This window comes from Salmo salar, chromosome ssa24 (genome assembly GCF_905237065.1).
Source record: "Salmo salar chromosome ssa24, Ssal_v3.1, whole genome shotgun sequence".
NCBI lineage: Eukaryota > Metazoa > Chordata > Actinopteri > Salmoniformes > Salmonidae > Salmo > Salmo salar.
Genome location: NC_059465.1, coordinates 6,729,577 through 6,742,622, shown reverse-complemented (window position 1 = coordinate 6,742,622; position 13,046 = coordinate 6,729,577). Strand labels below are relative to the sequence as shown.

Below are 13,046 nucleotides of genomic sequence, written 5' to 3'. Positions count from 1 at the left end.
GATTTAGCTAGTGTAACTTTACTGTATCTTAGCTAACAATTATTACAGCAATGTGGAGCTACAGGTGGCCTATAGGCTACATGAAGTTCCAGGGATACGTGTTGTTTCCAAGCAGGGCACTGTCTACCTAACATTATTGAACAAATTGTTTATTTCTGTTTTATACAACGGGTGGATCTAATCCTGAGTGGTCTTTACCTTTCTCCTTCCTTCTAAATGTGGGCAACCTACAACTCTCAAAAAACATGCAACAGCACCATCCTAAAATCTGAGGCAAAACAGAAAAGGAATAGGAAATACTCTCAATTGAAAGGACATCATGGTGGCATAGGTTATGCCACACGGGAAGGACAAAAAGTCTAACTGAATTGAGAAGCAAAATAGAATATGGTATGGCTTAGGATAATGGGAATTGTTCATTAGTAGGGTACTAGAGGGTAACTAGCCCCCCCAAGATCGATGTCTAATTGCTAACACAAAACAGCAACGCTTGGGGAAAAAATGGTATGTGGATGAAGGTTATGCTTAGGCAAATAAACAATAAAGGGAAATAAATGGCTACAGTTTACACTTTTTAAAGGTATTTCATGAAATGTTGTTTTTAGAAAAGGGGTGTTTTTTAAAAGTACCGGGGGCAACTTAGCCAGTATCGGGTTGCCAGTAACCCCTGTAGAAGATTATGGCATAGGGTTTCACACAAGTGTGTTAAAATCCATTTCATGGGTCGGGTTTAAATTGTTTAGTATGTAATAATTAAAAGCTAAGTCTAGTTGTCTTATTTGAATCATTTTTATAAAATATGGGGGGGAAATGGTGTTGCACATGTCACCGTTAATATCCGCAGTATAAGGAGAGTTCCTCTTTTTAACTCACCTGCACATTCATTTTATTTGTTCTTTCTCCGTTGTTCCTTTTCCATACAGTCCATTATGTACAATTGCACAAAATATTATTTGAATAATGCAAGATTTTAAATCCCAGCAGTCTTTAAAATGACATTCAGGAGCAAAAGGTTTTCAATAGTTGTTTTTAATTAATGTAAAAAAGATTCATTGGAATATTGGAATGGAATATACAGTTCCTTCAGAAAGTATTCAGACCCCTTGACTTTTACGTTACAGCCTTATTCTAAAATTGATTCAATCGTTTTTTCCACCTAATCAATCTGCACACAATATCCCATTATGACAAAGTAAAACCAGAATTATTTACATTTTTGCCCATTTATTAAAGAATGTAATCTGAAATATCACAATTTACATAAGTATTCACACCCTTTACTCAGTACTCTGTTGAAGCACCTTTGGAAGCGATTACAGACTTGAGTATGTTGCTACAAGCTTGGCACACCTACAGTTGAAGTAGAAGTTTACATACACCTTAGCCAAATACATTTAAACTCAGTTTTTCACAATTCCTGACATTTAATCCTAGTAAATATTCCCTGTTTTAGGTCAGTTAGGATCACCATTTTATTTTAAGAATGTGAAATGTTAGAATAATAGTAGAGAGAATGATTTATTTCAGCTTTTACTTCTTTCATCACATTCCCAGTGTGTCAGAAGTTTGTATACACTCAATTAGTATTTGGTAGCATTGCCTTTAAATTGTTTAACTTGGGTCAAACATTTCGGGTAGCCTTCCACAAGCTTCCCACAATAAGTTGGGTGAATTTTGGCCCATTCCTCCTGACAGAGCTGGTGTAACTGAGTCAGGTTTATAGGCCTCCTTGCTCGCACACGCTTTTTCAGTTCTGCCCACAAATGTTCTATAGGATTGAAGTCAGGGCTTTGTGATGGCCACTACAATACCTTGACTTTGTAGTCCTTAAGCCATTTTTCCATAACTTTGGAAGTATGCTTGGGGTCATTGTCCATTTGGAAGAACCATTTCCCTCCTGCAGCAAAACACTCCCACAACATGATGCTGCCACCCCCGTGCTTCACGGTTGGGATGGTGTTCTTCAGCTTGCAAGCCTCCCCCTTTTTCCTCCAAACATAACGATGGTCATTATGGCCAAACAGTTCTATTTTTGTTTCATCAGACCAGAGGACATTTCTCCAAAATGTACGCTCTTGGTCCCCATGTGCAGTTGCAAACCGTAGTCTGGCTTTTTTATGGCGTTTTTGGAGCAGTGGCTTCTTCCTTGCTGAGCGGCCTTTCAGGTTATGTCGATATAGGACTCGTTTTACTGTGGATATAGATACTTTTGTACCTGTTTCCTCCAGCATCTTCACAAGGTCCTTTGCTGTTGTTCTGGGATTGATTTGCACTTTTCGCACCAAAGTACGTTCATCTCTAGGAGACAGAACTCGTCTCCTTCCTGAGCGGTATGACGGCTGCATGGTCCCATGCTGTTTATACTTGCATATTATTGTTTGTACAGATGAACGTGGTACCTTCAGGCGTTTGGAAATTGCTCCCAAGGATGAACCAGACTTGTGGAGGTCTACAATTATTTTCTGAGGTCTTGGCTGATTTCTTTTGATTTTCCCATGATGTCAAGCAAAGAGGCACTGAGTTTGAACGTAGGCCTTGAAATACATCCACAGGTACACCTCCAATTCACTCAAATGATGTCAATTAGCCTATCAGAAGCTTCTAAAGCCATGACATCATTTTCTGGAATTTTCCAAGCTGTTTAAAGGCACAGTCAACTTAGTGTATGTAAACTTCTGACCCACTGGAAATGAGATACAGTGAAATAATCTGTCTGTAAACAATTGTTGGAAAAATTACTTGTGTCATGCACAAAGTAGATGTCCTAACCGACTTGCCAAAACTATAGTTTGTTAACAAGAAATTTGTGGAGTGGTTGAAAAATGAGTTTTAGTGACTCCAACATAAGTGTATGTAAACCTCCGACTTCAACTGTATATTTGGGGAGTTTTCCCATTCTTCTATACAGATCCTCTCAAGCTCTGTCACGTTAGATGGGGAGCGTTGCTGCACAGCTATTTTCAGGTCTCTCCAGAGATGTTTGATCGGGTTCAAGACCGAGCTCTGGCTGGCTGGGCCACTCTGGCTGGGCCATTCATCTTACCCTCAATCCTGACTAGTCTCCCAGTCCCTGCCGCTGAAAAACATCCCCACAGCATAATGCTGCCACCACCATGCTAACAAAATGTGGAAAAGGTCTCAAGGGGTTTGAATACTTTCCAAAGCCACTGTAACTAATAACATTATATAATATTGGAATATATCATTTATAATTTAACTTATATATATAATTATATATATTATATATATATATATAATATATCATTTATAATATAATTTAATAACAATAACTCATAACTGAACTCATTCATTAAATGTAACATTGTGGAAACTCTTGTTCTCTGCTATTGTACGATTCTAATTTGTAAATAGGTCACAAATAAAGCTATCCCCAGTAAAATTGGAGCACAACTCATGAGCCCACCTCCTTCACTGTTCACACCTAACCCAGTCCCCACCTGTGACTGAAAACAGGAGGAGAGATACCAATTGAAAAGCTCTCTCTGGAAACCTTCCCAGGGACTTCAGTCGAAAATTAGCCGACTGGCTAAAACCGGCACTGTTACTGAAACGTTGATTAATAAAAATAAACAAGAAACTCAAAAACGTAGCTAGCTATCTAGCTATATGACATAAAAAGCTGTGTAAAATAGCTAAAAGGTTATAAAGTAGCATTTAGTGTAAAACTGTCAGTCATTAGTGGAAACATTTACAATTGCAATTAAGTTACTTTATCTTTTTTTAATGTATTTTACCTCAGACAATCTGGTAGTAATGTTGCTAGCTAGCACTCCTAGCAGCTTATGCTAACTAGCTAGCTGGCTAGCATTTACTGCTAGTGAATTTGCTAGCTAGAAAGTTAGCATAAAGTAGGCGAGTTGCCCCCAACATACTCATCCAACATCCTGCTTTACAAAATAATTATCTACATTTTCCTCTCTAAACAAGTGGATTATTAATGTTAAGGCTTTCCTACTTGTATATTTCTAAATATATATATAGATCTAACTTCATTGGAATATAGCTTTTTTTTTCAAATTTAAAAAAAATGTGATCAACTTACCACAAAATCATTTTGTTGAAATATCTCCAAAAGTTGTGATGACACAGAGGACATGTTTTGTTGAGCAAGAGCAGTGGCAGCCAGAGAAAGTGTTGGGAAAATAATTTGGTGACATCTTGTGGTCTTAATGTGAATTACAGGGGAGGTGGCAGTTACCCCTGGGGGCTTGTTACCCCCTAGTACCCTAACTCCATCACTAGAGGCAAATGTATGAAAAAACTCTGACGTCAAACAACTTTGAATAACAAACCCATCCCATAAAAGTAACGGATAGCATCGAATATCTGTCAGTCATCCGTGAAGCAGCAAGAGGAATATAGGTGCGCTTTTTCTGCACAATTGCAATGCCACATTCCACGCTTCTACTGTGCGTCATCGGACTCCTAGCGTTCTCCTCTGCGTGCTACATCCAGAACTGTCCCAGAGGCGGGAAACGCGCGTTACAGGACACCGGCAGCAGACAGGTAGGCCTACATTACAGACTGTTCTATTTTCCCGAGTCCTCTTTTTAGGCTATATAGGCTACACTATGCTTGAAAGGTAATTACTTTGCGCTGTGTTTCCCCCCAGAGTAGATAGACTAGGCTACCATCTTTCCATTACGCACCTAACAACGGTATTATAATCCATAGGCCTAAAGGTTTGGAAAGTGACCATTTGAAAATTACCGGGTGCAGTAATTTATTTTTCCTAATGCATTTTACAGTTATGTTTTTTCTAATGGTCATACTGTTATGTTGACAACTCATCAATATAGAGCCTATTTTTTTATGCTATTCGGTATTTACACGGTTATAATAAATGCGGAATGGAATTTATATTTATATTATATTTTTTTTCTTGGAGTTCATCTATGCTTCCAGTGCTCCTTAAAACACTCATAGGCCTACAACAATGAAAACATTTGAATTTTTTTTTAATGGATAATTGTATTTCCAATACCAACTATTATCAATAATTAAATCATAAACAAATGACACATTGAGTTTCCACTAGCATAAAAACAATAGAAAGCCAGCTAACTGGTCTCTCCCCCTGAAGTGCATGACATGTGGACCAGGGGACCAGGGCCGCTGCTTTGGCCCCAGTATCTGCTGTGGGGAGGGGCTGGGCTGCTGGATGGGCTCCTCAGAGACAGCACGCTGCTTTGAGGAGAATTACCTGCCCACCCCCTGCCAGACAGGAGGGAGACCTTGTGGATCTGATGCAGGACACTGCGCTGCAACAGGAGTTTGCTGTGACTCAGGTACAGTAGGTGTCGTTGTTTATTTCTGTCTATTGTGTTTCGTCTGTGTGTGTGGTTGTGCGCTTACCCGTTTGTCTGTCTGTCTGCCATCTGCCTCTGTATGTCTGTCTGTGTCTGTCTGTGCATACCCGTGTATACTTGCACAATAAATGCTATGTTTATATCGCTTTCTAACCCTCATTATTGTATGTATGTCGACAGAGAGCTGTGTTCTAGATCCAGACTGTTTGGGGGAGAGTCGGTACCACTCTCCTGCGGATCACAGCGCTGGAGCCAGAAGTGGCTCACCGGAGGAACTGCTGCTGCGCCAGCTACACTTTGCCACCAGGGGGCAGAGTGAATACTAAAAGTAACAATCTTACTCCAGAGATTCGCTTACACGTTGCCTAACTCCAAATCAACCCTTACTAGCTAGCCTTTGACACTTCTCGTAGATCGGAAAAGATTGAAATGAATTACTTTATTTTTTCAGAAGGAACTTCAAGTAATTGGATAGGTTTTAGCAATATGGTAATTGTTCCACCTTGCCTAGTGATGGAGATTTCGCCATATTGTTGACCACTACTATCAAAACCTTTTACATCTATACAGTACCTAGGCTAGCGGATGGGTCGATTTGGAATCAGGCAAAATGGTTAAACTGACATGAATAACAGGATAAAATGGATAGAGTTATGAACTGTCAAAGAAAGAGTGTTTTCTCCACCTATGAACGTATATACACATACACACATTACATATATAAGTTTTAAGTTCTACAAGACATTGTTTTTCCTAATGCCTCAATATAAATAGGTCATGTATACACCACAGAAATACAAACATTTAAATATGTAGGAAATAAATAGTTTTCTTGCAGTGTTGTAGAATGATCAGATTAATGTTCAACAATCATTGTTGTTAGTATGTGAAGTGCTTGTAGATCACTACATTAATGCAGTGCATTACAGATATTACTATTATGAATCACCATTTACTGAAAATCACTGCTGTGGTATAACTGAATTAAAGATATCAAGAAGTCACTACTAACCAAACTTGTCGGTTGTCTTTTGTACCCAGTTCCAAGCCAGGTTTTTGTACTTCTAAAGAGTAATTATACCTGTCTCATAGTTTTGATTTGCTGAAAGAAACGGATGCGTCTTGACTGGTTCTGCAGTGTGTGTGTGTGTGTGTGTGTGTGTGTGTGTGTGTGTGCGTGCGTGTGCGTGCATGCGTGTGGGGGTTTTCTAGGATGGTATGTGCAGCCAATACCTGGATATTTAATTATAAAGTTCACTGATGGTTAAATAACACCTGGTCTGAGGAGGTTTGCGAAGACACCTATGTGTCACGAACCAGCTCGTAGCCCGTAACAAAAAGGGAGACAACGCAGAGATAACGGAATAACAAAAATATATTTATTAAATAAAGTAAACTATATACAATTAACAATGGTGTGTGTGTGTAGGCAGTAATCAGTAGCGTAAGTGAGTGGTTGCGTGCAAAGGTAGTGATAATGTGGGGTGTTGAGCGGTGCCAAAATAAACAAGCCATAAAATGCCACAACCAAAAATACAGTGTGTCTGCATGGAGAGAGTCTCTCTAATGAATGGGGGAAAAGGTGTATTTATCCCTGGGACACACCCGAGCCCAGGTGTGTCCTATTTCACTGACTACCCATCTTATTAAGGAAAACAAAAGCAAAGAGAAAGAATTTGGCAGACAGAGTGGGAGGGTCGTCACATATGTGATTTTGCAATAAAGCAATTGCAAATTGCCTGGTAGTGAGTGAGAGTGAGAGAGAGGGGGTGGAACATACGCAAGTCATTAGCAGTTTACTACTGTCAAACAAGTGTTGAGATGATTTAGTAGGTCTGTCATAGTGCTAAACAAACACTCTTCATCAATGCTTTGATAGCTCTGCTCTTATTGAGCATGTTTTCCTGGACAAACCAATCAACTACTTACTGATTCACACCATAAAATTCCCCAGGTGGAATGCTACCATGTGAAGATTTCTGGAAATAGTTAAGAGTTGGAGTGTAGAACTCTTCAATTTATCAGCAAATAGATTTATTAGCGATTTCACTGGTGGGTATTTTCATACTTTTTTTGATGGAACAACAAAATACATACTGAACATGATATGAGTTCTATCAACGCAGCTCAACCTTAAATTGCATTATTTGCGCTATATTGACAGTATAGCCCCCTTTGTTTACTGTGTTGGTTTGGTATGCACTGCCCCCACTTTTACCCTGGCTTTTACCAGGCTGCTCCACCTAGATCTCTGTTATTGGTTTGCGACCTATATTCTATTATCCATTCTACATGATGTCTCTCACAAAGCATTGTGAGGTTGTTGTAGTCTTTCATTAAGTTAAATGTAGTAGTAATCGAACCTGTTAAAACCTGCCAGACCAATACCAACAACCCACAGCGATAGGAGGGGGGAGGAATTCGGTATAAATTCTGATGAGTTTCACTTGATCTCTCACTCCCGCTGTCACCATGGATCTTAGAGTGATGGTGATGCTGCTCTTTCTGTGTGCTCTGGCCATCACAACCACTGAAGGTAAGGAAGACACTGTAATACAGGTCTATTCAACTATATTCTTAGGGGGGGCAGATGTACAAAAGGTAAATTGCAGGGGGGCCGGACATTTTCCACATGCGATTATTCTTTGGAAGAACTGTATAAGAAAGCAACGCAACTACCAATAAGGCACTTTTCTTCAATTTAAATGTTGCTAAAACGAATTAGGGAAGAAGTGGGGGGCGCTCAACCAACGAGGTGCAACCAAATAATTTGAAAAGGAAAATTGAAAAAGAAAAGGTGCAAAGCTTGCTCACCATTATTTTGTTCAAAAGCCTCTTAAAAGTAATGAGGTAATTTTAAAATAATCTGAAAACTAAGAATCTCAATAAATAACACAAATCAGGTAATGCCAAATTCCAGTCTGAAGGAAGCACAGTAAGCTTTGAATTAATTTCCCTCAGTCATTAGATTTTATTTTTTTTGTCACACTCCCTTCTAACAGAGTCCTTGTGAGTATCAGAGATGGAAACAGAATGTACGTAGGTGTTCCTTAGAGTCGTAGCTTTCGGGAATGCGGTCATAATCTTTTGTAGCTTAAACCATACAAATGCTAGAGCCAAATTCATATGCAGATATTTTATTAATGTATAGAATTGATCAAAGAGACCAGTATAAATTAAGAAATGTTCAGGATCTGGCCCCCTGCCACTCTAATTTCTATCATCAGAACATTTTGCAGTAGTTTTTGCTAGACAAACAAATATTGATATTTGACAAATCAGAACAGCAGTGGCCTAGTAAACAATGACTTTTACCTATTGGTTGGTCATCAAACCATCACTCATTTGCATAGGACTCAATGAGTAGCTAGCTGCCTTGAATGTTCATTTTTTGGGGCTGTGTGAGAGTAGAGACACAAGATCTCAGTGGAAATGCTAAGCATTGCTCATGCTGAAGCTTGTGGTGTGTGTGTGTGTGTGTGTGTGTGTGTGTGTGTGTGTGTGTGTGTGTGCTCGCGTGCGCGCCTGTGTGTATATGCACATGGGATTAAGAGAAAGAGAAAGAGAAAGAGAGAGAGAGAGAGAGAGAGAGAGAGAGAGAGAGAGATTGGCAGTTACTATCATATGGCAGTTATGTTCCCTGAATGGTATTGCCCAAAATTGTTTATTTGGTGGCACAGACAGGGTTATAATTTGTGGGTATTATCTGTTGTGACTCGTTTACTTTCAGTTGATACTCATCAACCACTAGGTTGTCATTCTTCTGTCGTTCTACAGTCACAGTTTAAAACAACACAGGTCACTTGAGTTCAAGGAGAATTTACTAGTCTGTGATTCTTGGAGCAACCTAAACTACTACTTCAGCTACCTCTCCAACTCCTTGTTCTTTGAAAAAACACTCTACTACCTGTACTACTACAACTATTATTACTACTACTGCTGCTATTATTTTATTACCATGCCTACTGAAGCCACTACTACAGATGTATGATCTTGATTTGAGACAGTTTGCTACAGCAGGAAAATAATCCTAGAGCAACAGGTAATGTTAATTATTATGTGGATTATACAGTAATTAATGGACATTTTTTTGTAGGGGGTTGATCCATTACTAAAATTACCAACTATTGACGCCTTTTTAAACCTTGAATATACTACAGGTTTACATTTAGTGATCATATTAAGATCCTACATCTGTACCACCACTACAACTTCCACTACTGCTGCTGCAATTACCAGTACCATCACTTAGGCCACTATTACTGCAACTCTTACAATTGATGGTAAACATTGCAGGTGGCATTCCTAAATGCTGTGTGACGACATCTATGAACATTCCCACCAATGTGCTGAGGAAGGTGGAGAGAGCAGAGATGCAGAGAAGCAATGGTGTCTGTGACATCAACGCACTTGTGTGAGTTCATCACATTACTGACTAGAGTAGACTAATTGTAGTATCCCAATTACACATTTACTATCATTGAAAAATGTCATGACATACTAGTGTTAGTATTCCACTGTCTGATATAAATTATGTTAAAGGTCAGAACAGTCAAAATCGTGTTTTTCTTGAAATTGGATGATATTTGAAGGTATGATGACCAAAGTATGAAAAATGACTGTTACTTCTACATTGATAACATTTTATCATAAAGTTACTGGTCCCCTCTCCCATGTCAAACACTTAGCTTCATCATTAAGGGGACAAGGTGACATCACCTTAATTCTCATTTGAATACACCAATGGTAACATGATATTCTCGTATCTCTTACCGCCTTGTTTCCCCTTTCATCTGTGTCTGGTGTTAGCTATCTTCTGGCTAGCTAGGTCTTCAGCCAGCATGGAACAAAAAGGGGGGGGTCGTTCAAAACTGACGCAGTTGTCAAGTTAACACACCCGTCAGTGCTGCTGTGAATCGCATCACAAATGACATGCCAAACAGGAGATGTGTATTACATTTGTTTATATCATTTGATGCATTTTCAATGTTATTTGAGTTGCTTTGTGTATCAACAAATTTGCTGGGGATCATTTTACTGCAACGCTATTCACTGCATCCAAGTTACTTGACATAGGCGTTTCAAAGAGCTGTCAGTGAAGGAGAGCTCATGAATTTAAGGTCCCCGCTCACTCAGCCTGTCTTTTCAAACTTCCTGCTAGTTAGCCATGAGAGATAATTTATTTTTCAGAATGACTGTTCAGGACCTTGAAAGACCCTCTATGTCAGATGGTGACCTGAGCCAATGACTGTCTTATCCTCCCATTTCCATAGACTGCACGTGAAAGGGAAGAAGCTCTGTGCCCACCCAAAGGTAAAGAGAAAGCTGAAGAGGATGCAGAGAAAAAAGGACGGAAAACCGAAAAGGAATTAGTTCTCTGTGGAGTGAGGGAACTTTTTAATGTGTGGCTAATCCCTTGTGGACAGACTACGTAAACATAACTGGCACCTGACCAAATAATGCAACATTTTACTTCTAGGTTAACTGAGATTAATGTGCAGCAGCTTGACTTTTCTTTCATGTCTTTTTAGACATTTTCCATGGTTATCATTATGTGTTTTGGAGGAGTTTTGTAAATGCATTACTATGTGTTTGAGGCAGAAACCTGTGGTGTGTGTAATAAAAATCTAATACATGTCTACATGTAATCCACCAACTAATCTATAGCATTCAAAAAACTGTTTTCTACTTATACTTTGTATAAATAATCAAGGGCTGTGATATCTGAAATAAAATCAATACTTATCCCAAAACATTCTTGTGTTGTTGATTTTTGTATGAGCTGCAATATATTCCCTTATAGAAAAACTACATGAATTTCACATGTCATCTAGTGTTTTACATAACATGTGACAACATGTAAAAGCAACATTTGATAACATGAAACTACACATGTGAAAACATTTGGGATGCAACATTTAAACGTGATACCATGAAACTACACGTGACAACATTTGAACGATTAGATTTTCACATCTGAGAGTTACATTTTCAGAGAAAATGTTCATATGTGAAAATGCAAATTTTATTTCACATCCAATTTCACAAGTGAAAGTTGAGAACATGTTATTCTCCTTACATGTGAAAAGGTGCTGTTAACATGTGAACTCTATATTGAATACATATGGTTTCACATGTGAACAACTGACCTCACATGTGTCTCTTTTGTTTTCACATGTGAACATTTTAGCTCAACATGTGAAAACAGTTATTTCACTTCTGAAAATGCGATTTCACATGTGAAACTGCAAATTTCACATGGGTTTTTTGTAGGGGAAGTAATTAAATGGTATGGAGGGCTTCAAAGTAAGTGGTACGCTGTTCAAGTAAAATCTTTAATCAATGACAGTTATGATTACACATGATCACTTAGTACTGATTGTTCAATATGACCCTACCTGGGATTTGAACTCACTATTTGGGATACGTTGATCTTTCTGTTGTGCCACAAAGTTTGAAGCATTCTCAGATGTCCCCTACATGTTCATTACCTATAATACATCTCTGCACTTAGCAAAAGAGTGCCATCAGTTTGAGGGTTTTCTGTAAAGTTGTCTAATGTTTGTGGAGCATATTATTCTGTTTTAATGCTACTCCTGAATCACTATCATAATTATAATAGTTTTTCTTGAGGGTGTTATACAAAGTTGAGATTTACTTTGAAGGCCAAGGTGTAGGAATACAGATGAAATCAGTGATTGACACAGACATGGTGGCATAGCAGAAATATTGGAATGCTGTGAACCAGGAGGTCACCAACACCTTGAATAATAATTCATGTATAAACATGTCAAATATGTAGATTGAAAACACTGTGGTTATTTTGTTATGTTCCGGAGACATCCTAACAACTCATTTTTGTTTGCAGGGCATCATGTGAAAATGTAATCCACATGTGAAACGTTATGTGAAATATCATCACATTTAAAGTGTTCCAAAACCACATGGTTTCACATGATTTCACATGTGAAATGTTGTGTGATCACGTGAAAATCCATATGTGAAACGTCATGTGAAATATCATCACATATAAAGTGTTCCAAAACCACGTTTTCACATGATTTCACATCTGAAATTTCACATCTGAAATAAAATTGTACATGGGCAAAACCTGTGATTTTTCACATGTGAAATCATGCAGTCTTTCCGTAAGGGTTGCGTTGCAATCACTGTCAGTCAAGCTCATTCTGAAGAGGTGTGCAGGCTTTTGCTACAGCCCTGCACTAACCCACCTGATTAAACTCATTTAGGTTTTTGATGATTTGTTGAGTAGCTGATGTGTTAGTGCTGGGCTGAGACAAACACCCAACAATCTCTGTCTCCAGGACCTGGGTTGGTGACCACTGCTTTACAACCTAGCAACAGCAATCAAACCAAGACCACACACAATCCTTCTGCTAACACACCAGCTCTGGTGTACAACAGAGGCACGTACAGAGACCAGTAGAGCCATATATACAGAGAAAACATCAATGACCACACATATGAATAAACACAACTGACGTGTATATCTGGAGCACTCAGAGGAGTGACGTTTGGTTGTGGTGTGTTTCTGTGGGTAACTATGACCTGTGAAAATGCTGAGGAGGTCCAGGAAGAAGGTGACCTTCATAGCAAAGCCAGCTGCTTGTGAGTAAAATGACTTCCCTTACTTAACAGAACTCATTCACAACTTTGCCAAAGCACATAGATCTCTTCCTAGGGGTGGAGGAGAAA

The 13,046-nt window shown here is 38.8% G+C and overlaps 2 protein-coding genes across 2 annotated transcripts; both read left to right on the top strand.

The window, feature by feature from the left end:
* The first annotated feature begins 4,361 nt into the window (after positions 1–4,361).
* LOC100196388 (sialidase 4) lies at positions 4,362–6,339 on the top strand. Its single transcript, NM_001141417.1, has 3 exons — positions 4,362–4,527; positions 5,105–5,309; positions 5,511–6,339. The coding sequence occupies exons 1-3, from the start codon at positions 4,408–4,410 to the stop codon at positions 5,654–5,656; spliced, it is 471 nt and encodes a 156-aa protein (NP_001134889.1). The 5' UTR covers positions 4,362–4,407; the 3' UTR covers positions 5,657–6,339.
* Positions 6,340–7,786: 1,447 nt separating this feature from the next.
* ccl27a (chemokine (C-C motif) ligand 27a) lies at positions 7,787–11,079 on the top strand. Its single transcript, NM_001141478.1, is given in 3 exon segments — positions 7,787–7,866; positions 9,627–9,744; positions 10,604–11,079. Coding segments are annotated over 3 exon segments (282 nt in total). The 5' UTR covers positions 7,787–7,802; the 3' UTR covers positions 10,704–11,079.
* The last annotated feature ends 1,967 nt before the right edge of the window (positions 11,080–13,046 follow it).